General features: G+C 34.9%; 2 protein-coding genes across 4 annotated transcripts in view; one reads left to right on the forward strand and one right to left on the reverse strand.

The window, feature by feature from the left end:
* Positions 1–11,388, reverse strand: part of LOC149075000 (inactive ribosomal protein S6 kinase delta-1) — a 33,954-nt gene extending 22,566 nt beyond the window's left edge. Inside the window, exons 1-3 of the mRNA XM_089245979.1 lie at positions 11,196–11,388; positions 7,071–7,106; positions 2,545–2,662 (exon numbers count right to left, since the gene is read on the reverse strand). Coding sequence (XP_089102105.1) covers positions 2,545–2,662; positions 7,071–7,106; positions 11,196–11,312 — 271 coding nt within the window. The 5' untranslated portion in view covers positions 11,313–11,388. The remainder of the gene's footprint in view (positions 1–2,544; positions 2,663–7,070; positions 7,107–11,195) is intronic.
* A 200-nt stretch (positions 11,389–11,588) lies between these two features.
* Positions 11,589–18,011, forward strand: part of wrd (Protein phosphatase regulatory B subunit well-rounded) — a 51,674-nt gene continuing 45,251 nt past the window's right edge. Inside the window, exon 1 of one of the 3 annotated variants that reach the window (XM_089245983.1) lies at positions 11,589–11,706. In XM_089245983.1, coding sequence (XP_089102109.1) covers positions 11,677–11,706 — 30 coding nt within the window. In that variant the 5' untranslated portion in view covers positions 11,589–11,676. Of the gene's footprint in view, positions 11,718–18,011 lie in introns of all 3 variants that reach the window. The other 2 variants (XM_089245985.1, XM_089245984.1) reach the window with 2 other exon arrangements.

Here is an 18,011-nt window from a genome sequence, read left to right on the forward strand (position 1 = left end):
GAGGATAGAAATTCGAATAGAAACCTTTCCCTTTTTCCTTTCAGTTCACTAGTTCGTTCAGTTCAGAGTAGGAGTTCAACCTACTCCTGTTACACATACAGTGCTTTATACAACCTGTCTTGTTCAAGTGCGCTCTATAGTTCAAAGTTCTTATGGTTCCTTGTCGTTTACATTTTCAAGCTGTACACTATTACTGAGGAAGGGTTTTTTTTGGATTTTTCATTTTAATTAGTTTTTTGTCTAAGTACTTATCAGAAAGTAATGTTTTTTTCATAAACATTATTCGTAGACCAATAACCAATCTCTCTCCTTGATTATTTTAAATTAACAAACCTAAATTTTTTTTGAAGAAATCTGAAAAACCAAATTTTTATAAATTATGTATTTTGCTATTTCTTTTTTTATATATCATGAGCAGCTCCAGATTTTTGTTATATAAAGGGCAGTTCAAGTATTATGTCAGCAGATTTTTAGCCATTTTTAACTCCCCTCATCAACAAAGGTCTGCAAAACTCTGACCCCCTTCCACCCCTCTTGTCAGCAAAATTTCGTTAACCCTGCCCCTACCGCCTAACGCATATTAGCAGGATCAGTAACGTTCAAGTGGGGGAATAGGGCAGAAAATGCAAAACGGTAGTACAATATTTTAGAAAAAGCTCAAATGCCCTGACTCGGCTTCACAAAACCCAAAAGCAAATGAAATTGCTGGAGTTAAAATTAATTTAAGATGTACCAACACGTTGGAACTCCACTTATAAAATGTTAAAGAGATTATTTAGTAATAACAACCTAATATTATCCACTCTTGCACTTTTACAGTATGATGAAACAACACTTTCTAGGAGTGATTGGATTATTATTGAGCATAGCATTAATACTCTAGAAATTTTTAATGATGTAACCAAAGAATTGAGTGCTGCTAAAAGTGTAACTTTGTCTAAAACAATGATTTTGTCGAAGACATATGAAAAAAACAAGTTTTCCTATTGTATTAAAAGAAATGTGAGATAAGCTGCTAAGGGAAATCTGTGACAGGATGAAATCAAAGGACCATGCATTAATCCCTGAATCAGCATTGTTTGACAACCGCTTTAAAAAGTCCAAATTTAAAAATACAAGGAAATTGGATGGTTTACGAAGGGTTAGTCACAAAAATCCAAGCATTAATCACCATGGACCACAACCAAAATGACCCCTTGGCTTCCTTCTCCGCTCAACCTCAAATTTCCTTTGTCCCGGGTTCCCCAAGCTAGTCGAAGATTTGGACGAAATTCGATGAAGAAATAGTAGCTCTAGCAGCAAGACAAACCCCCTAAAGCAGCTAGTATTGTGAAAATAGATAAATAGTTATCTGAACCACTTTTACCTAAGCTGTCTGACACTTTACTTTGGTGGGATCAAAGAAAGTTAATATACCCTCATTTGTACAAAATAGCAACAAGAAGGCTTTGCATACCAACCAGATCAGTTCCTTGTGAAAGCATTTTTTCTAAAGCAGGTCAAATAATGACTGAGAAAAGAAATAGGTTGCAAACTAACAAGCTAACTAAAATACTTTTTGTCCAATATAATTCTTAAACAGTATGCAAGTGTAAAATAGTGTAAATCATTTTAGTAGTTAGTGATGTAACTGTAAAATTCATATTATCATAACATTATTTTTAATAAATATTTGTTTGCACCAACTACAATGTTTTGTTTTTTTTACACCTTAACCCCTTCCCTCTCGCGCACGGGCGCGAGAAGGAAGCGAAACCTCAGCCGTCCTTTTGACGGGCTGAGGTTTCGCCCTCTATTTCTCGTGCCCGTGATATTTCCGAGCTGGCGTATTCAAAGTAATGCACCAAAAAGATTAAAAACAATCCATGTAAACACAATTGTGTGAATGATAGGGTTAGATGTTTTGAACACTTTTGTAAAACATAATTTATGCTTATTATTTGACTGATAAAATTTGATAAGAATATATATATCCTTGTTAATATAATTTTTTAACCAGAGTTTGTGTGTTTCAAACAATTTTTTTGTTGTTTTTTTTTTTTTCAAAAATGGTGCTAGAAAAAAAAGTATACCAATATTGAGGCGTGGACAAAACCCATTATTGCCAGGACAATTTTTACTGCAGTTTTTTTCAGAAATGGAAAAAACACACCACCTCAAAAATTTATTAATTCTTATAGTAAAGTTTAGTAAGAAATGTGCATTTGTGTTCAAAACTATCTTATTTGCATTTAAAAAAATAAACAAATGCTCAGTAATACCTCACATGCATAAATGGGGGAAAAGTTTTTGCCACTTAACCAAAACCTATTTTCGCCAGCCGTTTTTTATAGTGGTTTTTTCCCACCTATAGCAAAAACTCTCCAACCCTGGTATATAGTGAAACCTGCATATAACAATATTTTCTTTGGTCCCAGCAGAATTCCTATTCAATAGCCCAAATGCTCAAACTATCTACGAAGATAGCCTGTCTATAACAATATTTTTCCCCTACAGTATCGTTATAGACCGGTTTCACTGTGTATATATATAAAAAACACTCACCGAAAAATCGAGCTTTTGCAAATGTTGGAAATGTTCCTTTTAGGTACAGCCCTTGGTGTAAAGCATGTAGAGCCTTATGTAATTTCTTGAAGTCATTGTAACGTTTCCAAACTGTCACCTGAAATTGTTATATTCACATAAAGATAAAAATTATGCAATGCACATGACTCCAAATAAAACTAAGAAAACGTATTGAAATCAAAATTAAGGGACTATATCCACCCCAAACACTAACTCAGACATTTAAGTACCATTATTGGCTCATTATGTACCTTTATAGATTGTCTATTATGCACCATTATAGACAACTAGCTATAATACCCGGCGTTGCCCGGGTTTTCTTCAATGAGACTTTTTTGGATCACGTGATATCTCCCTCTTTTTTTGAGGGACATGCAAACCGTGTCCAAGTTCACCAATATGGCGACTTCCTGTGCGACTCATGAAACAAACAAATCTAGATTTAAAGAAACGTAAAACAATAAATATATATTTTTTTCTTTTTTTAAAGGGTGCTAGGTATTTCGATTCTGCCTTTTGAACTTCAAGTTATCTATCTCTGCCTGTTTCTGCTTCAAAAAATGCTTAATTAAAGCTGTGGAATTTTTTCTTTTTATGGGCCCATAATTAATTTTAAAATATCCTAACCCACATGAATTTATGCAGTTGAATATCAAAAGACAATACGGAAACATTAATTTTCATGCTTGAGAAGATATAAAAAAAAAGTTGAAATCAATATTATTGCATGGATATCCAACTCAAAAGTAGATCCTGCTAATTACTTTCTATTTAATCTCCTGGGCTTCGTATATCTCTCAAAGCGAACTCAATATTTCAAAAATCGAGTATTTAATACAATTTTTAAAATTATTAATGTGACAGAAAACCCCACCAAATTTCCGCATTTCTACAATAAAATCGGAAATTTTAACACTGACTTCTATGAGGATCACTCTTTCCCTGACCCTCAAAGCAATACTGATGATGATTATGACGTCATCCAAAAAAAACCTCATTACTGGGAGTATTGAAAATATGGCAAACTATTATAAAGGCATAAACTATTATACATACATTGGCAACGTTGAAGAAATGACAAACCATTGTAAAGACATATACACGTCTGAAACGCATTGCTAGGGAACCACGGTAATCAAAGTAAACGTTTGGAAAGTGATTGTTGAGGCCCAAAAACCATTGTTGCCCTATGGTTTTTTGCCTATTTGGGGCATTTGCCCTGCTCTGATGAAATTTTAAAGTAGCCTATCGTTCAAGTCGGGTCCCATTTGGTATATATGTAAAATTTGGCGACGATCGGTCTAAAATTGTAGATTTGTATAGAGACCATACACACAGACAGACAGATAGAAAATCAATTTTATATATATAGATCTATAAAGCCTGGATCATGTACAGTAGAAAAAAGTAAAAGCTCAGACATTTATGTGAGTCATTCTCATGAAATAGGACACAAAAAAGTTATCGAAAAAAAAAAAATCTTGGGGACGCTTTTTTTTACCTGCTAATAAATGAAATATAGTCAGCAATGAAGTTTGTTAAAAATTTTTGATGAAAAAATTAATTTAAATTTAACTATGTTAAAAAAAGAGATAGGCAAATCTAACAAGGCATTTTACCAAATTCAGCACTTTATATTTATGCTTGGCACTCACAACCTCCAACTTTCAACTTGAACAAGCACTTTGATACTCTGAATAATTTTTTTGTCAATTGCATCTATATTCATTTTTTTTTTTTTTTTTTTTTGTGTTTCTCTTTCTTTCCTCAAGTTTATGGGGGACAACAGATTTCTAATTTGTCCCTGTTTTGCCGAGGCACAAGTTGCATTCTCAAAACAGTCTTTAGATGAAACATTACTGCAGCTTGATGTTGCAACCAAAAAATTTGGATTTTGTTTACGTTTTTTTCCCCCTTAACTTATGATCAAACCTTCCTTCTGGTTATATAATGCCAGGAGAAACAAATTTTTACATGTTTCGGAACACTGATCAAAAACTAAGTATGTTGAAAACATGTACTTTTAAGAAATAATAGATGTCTCTGAACCAATATGTACAGTGAAAATAATTTTCAATTATATATTTCTCACAAAAATAAAAATAGCCAGGAGATTTAGACAAATTAGACAAGTGTTAGATTAGAATTAGATAGATTGGAGATTAGATAAGTGTTATTAAATGTCTTAATTTAATATTAACACATTTAATAACACTTGCCTCTTTTTTCCTGAATAAACATAATTTGCCAAATGAATTTGCAATTCTAATTGATTTAAAAGGAGATTCAAGTGATAGCTATGCTCTTCTTATAACCTTCTCAACATAAAATTTGATAGGTGGCAACTGGTGTTGCAGAACTTGAACCTGATTTGAGCTTGCGATTCCCTTTCGCTATGTTACTTATGATGAACTTCTACTTCTTTATCTCGATCTTTTTCATCTGGTGCTGCTTCAGTTTCAGGACCAGTCAACTACATTAACTCCTCCTCGGTCAACCCAATATCAAAAGAACTTTGAGAATAGCATGTATTCACTATCAAGGTACAGTACCTTCTGACTTCCGGAACAAAAAACCGTTTAAACCAATCCAGGAAAAGTGTTTTCATAGTCCATTGTTCGTCCAAAATACTGGGAGCTTTGGCTTATCCTTCCCTTTAGTGCTCACGGATTCGAAGATTTGAAAATGATGGTGGGTTTTATCATGTACCCATACGCATTTGCGCAAAACAACATAGTAAGTCTATCTCTACTTGCCTAAAAACCAGGAGCTCGTCAGCGTTAAACACCTGCTGATGTGCATAACCCGTCTCTTCAATAATTTTCTACAAAGTCTTTGGAAATTTTCTAGCTGCCTCCTGATCGGCAGAGGCTTGATCGCCAGTGCTTTTTACATTGTGCAATCCGAATTGTTTCTTAAACCTATGAAACAACCTTTACTTGCATAGAATTCTGATGAAACTGATGAAATTGACATTTCACCAGCCCTTTCCTTATGGAAGAATAAAATTTTTCCCCTTTTCTCTGTTATAATATTACTATCAATTGGAAGACATTTTTCTGTCAGTCTTGTACCCCAAAAAAAACCATTTTCTGTACGTGAAACACATGGATCCCATAGGCGTTGCAAAGTTTTGACTGCCACGGGTGCAGCTACGGCTATGGCTGAACGAATTTCAGATTCCTTTTTCCTGATATATCTCACCATAGATTCGTTTATTCCGTAATGGCGGACCACAGCAGGTATTGACTTCACCAAGCATAGTCAATACAACCAATTTTTCACTTTTATTTACCTTTTCAAAGCATTATCAGTAGCATTTAGAAGAATGAGCCATCCTAAACAAACACAACTCAAATTTTGTAAACGAAACACGTGAACAACGATTGCTGAGTGTTGTCAAAAAAAATTTCCAATAAAGAAAAAAAACCGCGAATACGGGGGGCTGACTGTATATCAACAATTTGGCTTACTTAAGTGATCAGGATTTTCCACATATGGAACACTATTTCCTTCAGATCTGATTTTATTTTTCCGTTTCAGAAACTCTGTAATACATACTCTACTGATGTGACCTTTTTTGAAACAAATCTGGCATAATTATAGAGCTTGTGTTTCACTCGACAGTTTTGAGTCTGGTGGTTGCTTTTTTTGCAATGGAAACACACAATGTCTAACCCAATGTCTCTCAAGTTGAGGTTTGGCTTCAGACTAGCCGATCTGTCGCGTTGATGTGGAGTCGATTTCCGTCGCGAACTTCCGCTATTGCACTGCGCAATTTTATTCAGTAAAGTAGGAATTAAGAGGTTTTCGCTCGAATTTCCTCTTCGTATTTGCCTTACACAATATCAGATATTATTTTTTTTGGGGGGGGGGGTATTTTTACATTGTGAGTTTTCTACGTTCTAAAATTATTAATTAACATTGTGAGTTTTCTGAACAATAAAGTAGTAAATTAGCTTTTCATCCCAAAATAATAAAACATTTGGGCTTTTTTATGATTCAAATCAGTATTTCCCAAAGTGGGTGATGGAATGGTCTGGGGGGGGGGGGTGTGATAGAAGCTACAGATTTAACATAGGATCCTATGGGCTCCAATGAGTAAGGGAGCGATGAGGGAAAAAAATTTCAGATGAAAGGGGCGATGGAACAAAAAGTTAGGGAAACTATTGTTTATATGATTTTTTTTCCTCTGTATAAACTTCATTTATTTATGAATCATCATTTTATGAATGATTTTAAAGAACAATCAGCATCAGATTCCAATGCTCCACTGAAAAACAAAATTAATCTTCTCAAGGGGCACTGAAAAAAATGTTGCCATATTTTAAAGTTTCGCTGCCTTTTCCAATGTAGGTGCTAGGTTGAATTCAAACTAATGAAAAAGCAGTTCTACTTACCTCAGTTTACCTCAAACAAAACATTGAAAAAAATCTAAATATTCAAAATTGATTGGTTTAGAATTATTTGTGAAATGAAAATCTAATTATTGTCAATATCATTACCTGTGTAACTGCTTCTACCGAGTTCTTGGGGAAAACCTGTAACAATAAAATACTTTGATAAGAAGAAAAAAATACAATGCTTCTTGAACTTCAGCAATTAAAAATGTTTCAATTTTGCTCCCCATCAAATTTATAAACTCGTTACAAACAGTGTGTGACAAATAATTAATGTTGCCTCTCCAGGATTATTGTATTTTTGCAAATGATTACTCAAAAAATTATCAAATTCTGTGAGACAGTCTATGCAACTTAAGAAATTTCCTTTTCGATTTGAATCTGTGTCTTCTTCGCAGCCACAAAATGCTATTCCCAAATTTACCAAAAGTTTAACTGTTGAAATAATTTGCTTTAAAACTTCTTGCCAATATTTCTATCCTGCATCTACGTATTTGCTGTGCCATGTGTGAGTCAATAAGTCCAGAAACATAACCGTTTTTTTAGACTTAACAGATTTAAAAAGACCTTCAGAACTTTTCACGTTCTATCAAAGTTCATACTAAACATTTCAGTCGTTGAATCCTGTTATCAATTTTATTTGAGATTTAACTACTAGAACCATCAACATATCAAATGATGTAATGTGAAGTAATGAAGGGACCCCGCGGAACGTGCTGGGCAGGAGATGAAGAGTGTATCGGCTTGCAGTGCACTGTGATCAGATACAAGCAGCAGGTTTGCAAGTTTTGACAATTTGGAACCAAATTAGCTATCTTTTTGTTTAATTTATCATGATTTTTTTTTTTGCTTTTTTTTTTTTTTAATTGGAATCAATGTCTATTACTCAATACCCACCATGAAAATAGGTTTTAGAAGATATTAAAATTTGCCTATAATTATTATTTTATAATTCTCATATTAACTGACAATTTTGGTTTTGAGGATGAGGCACCAAATGATTCAGAATCTCCTGCTTTGCTGAGGCCTCATACGCCTTTGTGGTAATCCACCACTGTTTTAAATAATTGTCTTGCCACCCCTTCAAATAAACAATTTATGTCACAATGAAAATGGATTGAAAATGGTTAAAATGACCAGCTTGATGTTTCTAGTGGTTAAGAAACGGAATTGAACCCAAACATCTTTCCTCTGGATATTTTTTAATTATATCCCTATTTTAATCCTGATTTCCAGATTGTAATAAGGTAAGGTTGCTTGCTTCTTTTAAACTACAGAACATTAATTAAAATGTGTTCCAGTGTGTGTGTCTTGAGCTTAGTTTATAATGTACAAGTAAGGACATAGGCCCGGGAACATAGGGGCTGAAGCTGTTTCAGCCACCCCAATAATTAACGAATATACAAGGCAATGCACCACTTACCCCTTCCTGCATAAGGGCTTGAGTACTGTGGTTGGCACCTTTCTGCCCCCCCCCCCAATGTTTGCTCTATGCCAGTGACTCTATATAAGATGATTTTATTGAGTGATTTGCTAAGTTCTCACATGATTTAGATGGGATGGCAGCTTACAAGCCGAGAAGTGCCATCAATTTTATAAGCCTGGCCAATTGATATTTACTGCAATTATGGAATATATCCCCTCTCGCTATACTCATGTTAAGAATGATTGGAAGGTTTTAGAGCTCTGGTCATATCACTATACACAATTTACTGCTGTTAACAAGTTAGGTTGGAAATGAAGACGTCATCTATCAGTGGTTGCCTCAAGCTCGTGTGTTAGGGGAAAATATCCTATCTATATTCTTCCCCGGGAAACCAAAAGAAAGGCTGTCACTGTTATGAGTTAATTTTTCATGGTGTTCAAGCAACTTGATAATGGGTTTAGTACAGCTTAATGGCTTGCAGGTTGCATTGAAATGCACAAATGGCTGCCTTGCACCAGTGCATGTGGTGTCTCTGAACAATGTCATATACCATGCAAAGATAGCATCGGTGACCCAGCATTGTTATTCAGATTTCTGTGTCTGTACACTCTCTACCTCCTCAAGACATTCATCAATGGGTTTTTAAAACATTAAAAATTTTTATGAATTCAATGAAAAATGATGCACGGGAGTGCATCATTTTTCACATCCTTCATGTGATTGAATACTTGAACGTTCTAAAGTGATATGTTTTGTGTGTGTAATCTTTTTTTCTTCTGAAACCTCAACATGTGCATTGCTTTATGTCCGAGCTTGACAAATCAAAAAAATATTTAGGCACCAGACAGTTTTCTTAACAGCAAAGCATGGTTTTTACTCACGAAAGACTGTCCTAATTTTTTCCCCACTTAATTGAAAATTTCTGATGATGAGCAGGTTCAGCGTGACATTGAGAGTGTTATAATGGGTTTGGCTGTACTGTAATAAAATCAGAAACTTTTGAGTCATCCTTAGACATTGTTATCAATCACATAAAAAATTTCATTCAGCTGGCAATACCAATTTTCTAGTTACTGTAGTCAGGGTCGCAACTGGGGGGGGGGGAGGAGAGATCTGGTGCCCTAAGTGTGGACCCAGATCGGTTGCAATTTTTCACCCTTTAATCTATCCTTAAACATTACAAGGGGATGCCAAAATGTGCGCTTGTTTGGACTGACCAAGCGAATCTAGTTGTGGCGTTGGCAGACCAACGATGGGCAGCTGAAGTTGATTTTCTGTTGTTTTCTAACTTTGACTATGAATTTAAGCTGGTTTCCCAATAGGAAAAGTCTCTTCCCAGAGTGAACGCAGATCTTCAACACAATGCTTACATAACAACAAAATTCACGTATTTACCATCTTCATTTCAAAATATGGAAGGCAGATGCCAGCAACATCAACAAAGTACAAGCACAAATCTGACAACATAATTAAGTTGGGGCCACACTCATACATACGCATGTTCTGGCATATACCGATTCATTAGAAATTCCGCAGAGGAAATGTACAAAAGGTGCATGTATGATTAAGTAGTAGTAGATCTATTTAAATCTGGCTAAATCCATATTGGGAAAAGCTATAGTATAATTCCCCATTTCTTTCCTTTCTAGCCTGTTAGCACTTTTCTTCCTGGTCCGTCACTTTCTTCTGTTGGTGTTTTTTCCTTGCCGCTATTATTATTCCTTTGACTTTTTGGGTTGCTATTTCCTTTTCAACTATTATCATCTTAAGGTGACGTCACCTTTAGAAGTTCACTAGTAATTATAACAGGCTTTACCGCTGCATTTGAATTTATTGAGTCCATTAGCATATGCACACATATTTTTAGAACTTTTTCCCCCGTTATACATTGTACCCTACATACCGTTCTGATCTAGGATGCATATTTTTTTTTATCTTGATCCCTTATTTATTTTAATATAGTTTTGTTGTTTTTGTTTTTTATTATCATCATTTTTAGTTTTAAACAGCCATTTTGTTATCCCTTTTTGGCAATGTGTTGCCGATTTTTTTCTTTGGCAAGAAAACATCTGAAAGCATGAATCATTTCTCTCAGCGAATCCTTGTCATGCTTTCGGGCGTTTTTCTCAAAGAAAAATTTTGCAACACATCGCCAAAAGGATTATACTATAGTTGTTCCATATATTGTGATCCTTATTAAACTTTGCTTTTCCCTGCATGCCGAGAACAATAGGCGGAGATAGACTTGAAAGTCTGGGGGGGGGGTGGTACGGTCATTATTGCTGAAGAAACACAATGATGATGATGTCAATTTATATATGCACATATACATTAGATCAGACAACTCCATCTTTAATGCATGCCTCCCCCATACCTCCGCCCATGCAAACAACGGACCAGACCCCCCCCCCCCTCATTCAAAAGGCTGGATTCCCTCGAGTGTTTTACGCCATGTCAGCTAATGCGAGGGAACACAGTAGTCAAGTATGGTGACCCGGCGCCTGGGATTTATCAAGCACTGTTTTACAATTATGATGTGAGCTTGTAGGAGTCTACATTTATCTAGCATTCATAGTGGTCTCTGCCGGTGAATAAAAGAAAACATTACCCACATTACGTAAGTTAAACTAACATTGTCAAATTTCTTTCAACTATTTTCTCCACTCGTCAATACAAAATTTTTTCTCATCACTCCCAGTGCCTATATTTATACAATTTCGTAATCAAAATCAAGATCCAAAATCGCTTAATAATGCCCATTAGTTTTTATGACTATTATCCTAATTAGGCAACCTTTTTTTTACCTTAGATGTTACTTTATACAATGTGTAACCTTTCTTGTGCTTGATCGGATCCGTGACGGTGAAGGTTCGAACCCAAGGATCAGATTCTTTCCGTGACATGTCATTGACGATGACCATTTAATACGAAAATTCACTATTAAAGGGGAAGAAAATTACGTAAACAAATATTCATGTTGGGGAAGCAGATGATGGCGCTTCACTTCACTAAAAGTCTAAATTAAATGATTTAGCAGGTGGAAATCGATTCCCGTAATTAAATAAAAATCTATAATGGAATAAATGATAAAATAAAAATTTACATCAATAAATATTTTTTCGGCATTTTTTTCTCGTTTTTTTTTTTCTTTTTTTTTTCCTAACTGCGAGTACAGGTTTATTGGACGTAGTAGAGGTAGGTGATTTTTGTTGGCAACGGAAATTTCATTTAAGCGTAGGCCTTGAGCAGTTGTGTTTATGTAATAATATGTATCCTTGCTGAATAATGCCGAATAATAAAACAAAGAAAGATAAGGTATGAATAATGTAAGCATCGATCCAAGGGTTTGATTTTTCTCTCATTACTACTCATTATTCATTTGCTTCATTATTGCATTTCTCATTGGTTTCTCTCATGAAATAGTCTTGATCGTGAGACGCTATAATATGATTGGTCTTGATTTGGGGGAAAGAGAGGAGAGAATAAACTAACAATAAAAATAAAAGCAATATTTGTTGTTTTATTTCGTTTCAATTCATGATCAAGGTATTTCGATGAAATAACCTTTTATCATTGTTTTCATTATGTACATGATTATCATGATTCATTAGACTATGGAAATACATAATTATATATGAAACCTTCAATTTTTGAATGCTTTATATAGCTCCCCACCTTCATTTTATCGACAATGTACTCGCTGAGTAAGTGAGATAGTGTTTAAAATATATTGTTTTTATGATGCCAGACCAATAATTCTACCTATATAAGGCTATAGAGGCTAAGTAATTTTTTTTTATTGTCACTTTGAAGCTATAGTTCAGCCTAAGGACTGTGGTTAATTAGTAAATAAATGGCCATGATATGCTGGAAAGTTTATTCATGTTTTATAGCAATCTCTGTGATTGAGTCCAAATTTGCAGCGATACTATGATAGAAAGATTTCTGGTTGTTTGGCCCTCACTCGGTTTGCTCATGATGGCCAAACAGTCTAAATTTTTTCCCTGATAATGATAGAATTGAAGTCTTGTATATATGATATACATTCGTAGATAGAAGTTAGTGGCTAAGATTACATTCGTGCTGTCTAAGATTTACATAAGTAGGGTTGCGGGCAAATTTGGTGATTATTTTTTTCTGCCAACTGATTACCTTGGCGCTTTCACTCTTTCGAAATTTTTGATTGGTGACAGTGTTTTTTGGTAAACTCGGTACAGATGCAGTATAATCCACATCAAGGGCACCATAAATCGCCAAGCCAGGAATAATGGTGCCAGGTTAATGTAATATTTTCAGATTTTCCATTTTAGGTGGCACTAGTAATACGAGCTATTCAAATGGCATCTCCCTTTGTGTAATAGTATTTGAAATAACATAATTTTGTTTTCTGTTGTGTAAACGTGTTGTCTTGTCTCACTAGGCTTATGTTTTCATCAGGTTGTATTTTTTCCGATATATTTATTCTTAGTTTTTGTAACTTTTGTTCTTCCGTTTTCAGTGTCTTAAAGAAATACCATTATTTTAGTTTACTATTATTTTAATTATGTTAAAGAGTCTGGATACCCAGAATGACTTGTGCCAGGATCGGTTTATTTTTCAAAGAGAGTCCAGGTTTTATTTTTTTATGGAGAATACTTATTTTTGCAACTATTTGTACTATTATTTGTAATATTATTGTTGGTTTTTGTTATGTTTTGAATGCTGGTTTTTTTTTTCGGTGTCTGTAGTCAGTCACAGCTTTGGTGACTTTTCTTCGGGCCGCCGGATGTGTTTGGCGCCGAAAAAAAAGTTGGGAATTTGGATTATACTGCATCTGTTCCTGTTTTTCAAGTCAACGTGCTATCCTTATCTTTAGCAGCATTTTCATTTCTTATTGTTACCAGTGTCATTGTTATCATCTCGCTATTATGGTTGTCATCATTGAAATTTAGTGAGCATAGGCCAAAGTCTCATTCCCCCATCATGTATTTTTCGCTTGTGAGTTTTTCAACATTTTCATGGATGAGCATTCTTCAGTTAGACAAGAAAACACTTCAGTTTTTGACAGAAGTTGACTTTATACCTGTGGTAAAAGTTAGTTTCTTGCCTGAAATGTGTCGCTAGCAAGGTTTCGAACAGTAATCGCACCAAGAAATTTGGTCACTGTTGGGTTTACCAGAATAGAAACACAAAATCCAAATGTAATGGGTCTGTATAAATCCTGTGGCCAATACTTCAATGATTTCAGAACCTCTCCTCATAATGTTTTAATATAAATACAAACGCCACTACCGGGAAATTACCCAGCTAGGTTGCTGAAAAACGATGCTCATAAAAAATTTGAAATTTAAAAAATATATATGGATGTCAAATATAAATATACAGCAACCTTATGTATATATAAAAGCATAGGCCTATATTTCAAAAGAAAAAAAAAAACCTAATAATACTATATACACTCCTATAATATGCCGTATAATACTATTAATATTACATAATTTTTCGCACTTGTGAACCACGGAATGTATAAAATAATATAAAGTTTATTTTAATAATGCACTTCCCATAAAAAAGATTATGGTTGTCTTATCTAAGTATGGATATCTTCTCGATTTGTCCCACTATGTTTATCATACTTCTTTACAAACGTGTCCATTGTGTTCGAATTCACGACCACTGGAGGTAAGCTATTCCATTTATTAACAACTTTATTGGAGAAAAACTCTCTGTGACATCAAAAGTTGAAATTATCCCGTACTAAACGATACTGGTGTCTCCTTGTCGGTGTTCTAACTCATGGTCTATCCTATCCATCCCGTTGAAAATTTTCAGCACTTTGATCATGTCCCCCCCTGACACCTGCGCTTTTCCAATATGAATATTATAAAGAAATCGAGTCTTTCTTCATAGCTCAAGCCTTGTGGGCCAAGCACACGTAGCTCTTCTCTGTAACCTCTCAACCAAGTCTATGTCCCTCTATAGGTATGGTCTCCAAAACCTTACAACATACTCCACTCCATTATTAAGTAAGCCTCGGAAAAGCAGAAGATTGACTTTAAGAGAATGCGAAAAGACCTTTTGAAAATTAAACCGAGCATTCTATTTGATTTTTTGACCAATTCTAAACAATGTCAGAAGATCTAAGCCGCTTGTCAATAAGAATTCCCAACTCAGTGACTCTTTTTGCATTAGGGATAGTAATACCATACTCATAAGTGAAACATAGGTTATTTGAACCAAAATGAGTTACCATATACTTATAGTAGACCATGTGCTAGAGAAGACTTGCGCACTATAGCGACCATGCACAAGTCGAAAAGGAATTCCCGCATTTCTTTTTTGTTGGTAATTTTGATTTTCACGATGTTGAGGATGTTTGGTGAGCAATAAAAATCTGTGTCAATAAGGGGCAAAACATTGGCAAAATTAGAAATCACCAAATCTGGCACAACCCAGTTAATGAAATCTTAGCCAAGTTAGTGAATTTGTAGGAAATTCAAGCCAGGGCCGCAATTAGATTCTTGGGTTGCGCATGCACATTTCATACCGTGCACCGCCCAGGCTCCATCGACAATTGTAAATTTTATCCATTGCCCCAGATGAGGGGCTGGGCATTGTCGGGTGTTTTATTATGCATATAAAAATTACAAATGTATTGCTTGTACAATAATCGAACACATAAAAAATTACACATAGCGAAAATTTATACAATGGCAATTTGAGAAAAATTTACAGCTATCAAAAAAGCATAGATATAAATACAAATAGCAGAAATTCACAATAGCAATTACATAAGAAAAAATAATAGCAATAAACTTAGAAAAATTACAAAACTACTCTCCAGTATCACTGCCACGTGAACAGAAGACTCAGCATGGCTCTGTGTCCCTCAGCCAGGGTTTAAGCTACAGTCGCATTTTTCGCAAAATGCAAAAGAAAATCTTAGAATGTTAAAAAAGTGATAGCCACTTTCGCAAAAATGCATACAGGAGGTACGAAACGAGTAGACATCCAATCATTATTTTAGCATTTTGCTAAAGCTTTTCTACCCATTTTCGCTTTTTTGCGAAAGGAATTTTTTATCTAGCTTAAACCCTGCCCTCAGCTATGTCTCCACATTCCCGACCGGACCAAATTCCAGTCACTGGTATTTTAGTATATCCCGGTTGGACCCTCAGTTGTCTCTTCTTTAGCGGCCGGACCAGATTCTGGCCACTGGGACTTTACCTTAGGCAGCAGCAGAGGAAAGCATGTATTTTTGCATGCCCTGCCCTGTAATGGTGAAGGAGGAGGTTAAAGGATGAAATTTGCTCCCTCTCCTGTCTGGCGCATCAGAAATCATCTGATGCGCATCATCTTTCATGCATCTGCCTGCTAGAAATGGGACGGATGTCCTGCTGCTATTCAGTATTCAGCCCTTTTGCTGAATATTTGGTTTGGCCGAATAATGCTTAGGTATTCGGCTGACTATCTGTGTAAATCTGAGCACAACAAACTAATTTTTTAAAAATCACAATTCAAATTTTTTTGCTTAAATTAATAATTTACCGATTATATTTTATTCTGTGGTGATATTATACCTATCCCTTTCTGTGAAAGAGGTTATGTTAAGGTGAATTTCTAGTATAAGTGAAACATGAAACTGAAAATATAATCCTATTGCAATAAGGTGGAAACGAGCATGAATTACACGAACTCGCTAACTGTAGGATGTATCCAGACAAGAAATATATTGAGCTACTGAAAGGGACAAGAACATCTAAAGTGGAAAAATAAGTCGTAAATTTTATGATGTACATTAATACTTATTATTAATAGAGTACATAAATACATTCTTTCAATTAGATGTAAAATTGTAACAAGTTTTTAAAAAAAATTCATTCTGTAAGTACAGTGATGCTTCAGCTAATGAGCATTTTGGCTTATTCATTTTTTTTTTCTAACAAAGATTTTTTGTGATTTTTTTCTGCTTTCACTAACGAATAAGGATTCAGTTAATGAAAATTTTCAATGATATGAATGCATGCACTAATAAAATATCCACGTCGTGAGCTGGATTTTCGCACCAATCATCATCATAATTACTGTCACTAGGGCCCAATTAACTTATGTCCACCTCAGAGTCTTTTTTCAGATGTACCTATACTTTTCTTTCTGAAATTCTTTGAACCATTTCCAATAAAATTAAAGATTCAGCCAAAATAGAAAATGTATTGGGAAAAAAAAAGGTAGCTTGTTGTGAGAGCATGAATTCTTTCATCGCAAGACTCTTAGCATCGAGCTGAACAGTTTGGGAGATTAGCTTCTCCATCTGCATGTATCAGACAAAGAAATGAGCTGACCAAATCACAAATAGATGGGGACACATAAACTTGATTGGGTTGTGTCAACACGAGCTTTATAGTCAAGCTGGTGCTCGTTGTGTACATAATGTGAAATAGGATCTTCAGAGCATCTCTCATCTTCCTGTATATTCTTATTTATACATTAAGAGATGGTATTTTTATTTATTTTTTATTTTTTCGGCCCAAAATATACTGAGAAATTTAATTTTCTGGATGCTATGCTGAAAATAATATTTGGAAAGAAAAGTGATTAGTGTCACCTCCGGGAATCGAACTTGCTCCCCTTGCATACTGGGCAAGTGTACTAACCAATACACCAGAGGCACTTTTCAATTCCTTATAACACGCATTAGTAGCGTGAAGCGCTGAGTGGAGACATAGCAGCCTCCCTTAACTACAGCAATTTTCGCCCCAGTTGGCATTTTCGTATTAAGAGATGGTTTTTTTTTTCTTGGCCCAAAATATACTGACAAATCACTTATCTTTCCAAATATTAGTTTCGGCATAACATCCAGAAAATTCAATTTCTCATTTATACAATTTTAAAGCTGTTCATTTTAGTTTTCAATTTGTTTTTATCTTTTTTATAGTATTTCTTGGTGTTTTAAAAGAACTTTTCTTTAAATTTTTGGCAGAACTTGAAGCGGATCAAATGATTTTCTGTAGAAACCTATAGGAAATCACGTTTCAACTAATGAATGTGATTCTAGAATGAATCATCTTCGTTAGCCGAGGTATCACTGTAATATTAAAATACAATATATCATTGTTGGATTTCATTGTCAGTATCATGGCAATAAAAATCTTTATACTACCAGTTAATATTTATTTAAATAATAATGGTGATAAAATGTCTACTGAATAGCACATTTTCAGGCCAAAAAGCTGTTTAAAATTTGAATGTGGACTCAATATTTCTCTAACACCAGCAGTTCTCCAGTTTGTCACTGTGTGGTCATAGTGACTGACTCACATTGCTCAGGTTTGAACCTCACCGGTGGCACAGTTGGTTGTCGGCTGAAGTTGGTTTTCTGAAAAGTCTCATTACAGAGAGCAACAGGTCTCTTGCCGAAATTGTTCTGCTGGAGTGATGATTGTTCTGCAACTTACATCACAATTTTTGGTACATTCTGTTTTGGGGTCCTGAACTATGTAGGCCACCTGGCTTAATAGTCTAATAACTCCTACAGGGTCCCCCTGTAAATACGCCACTGGATTCCTAGCCATTAGGGGGTATGCAAATGAGAGTGATGTAGGTAAGTGGATGTGAGAAGAAGGAAGTGACCTTGATATATT

This window comes from Pholcus phalangioides, unplaced genomic scaffold (genome assembly GCF_987345545.1).
Source record: "Pholcus phalangioides strain wild (caught in Gottingen) unplaced genomic scaffold, Ppha-v1.0 ptg000016l_1, whole genome shotgun sequence".
NCBI lineage: Eukaryota > Metazoa > Arthropoda > Arachnida > Araneae > Pholcidae > Pholcus > Pholcus phalangioides.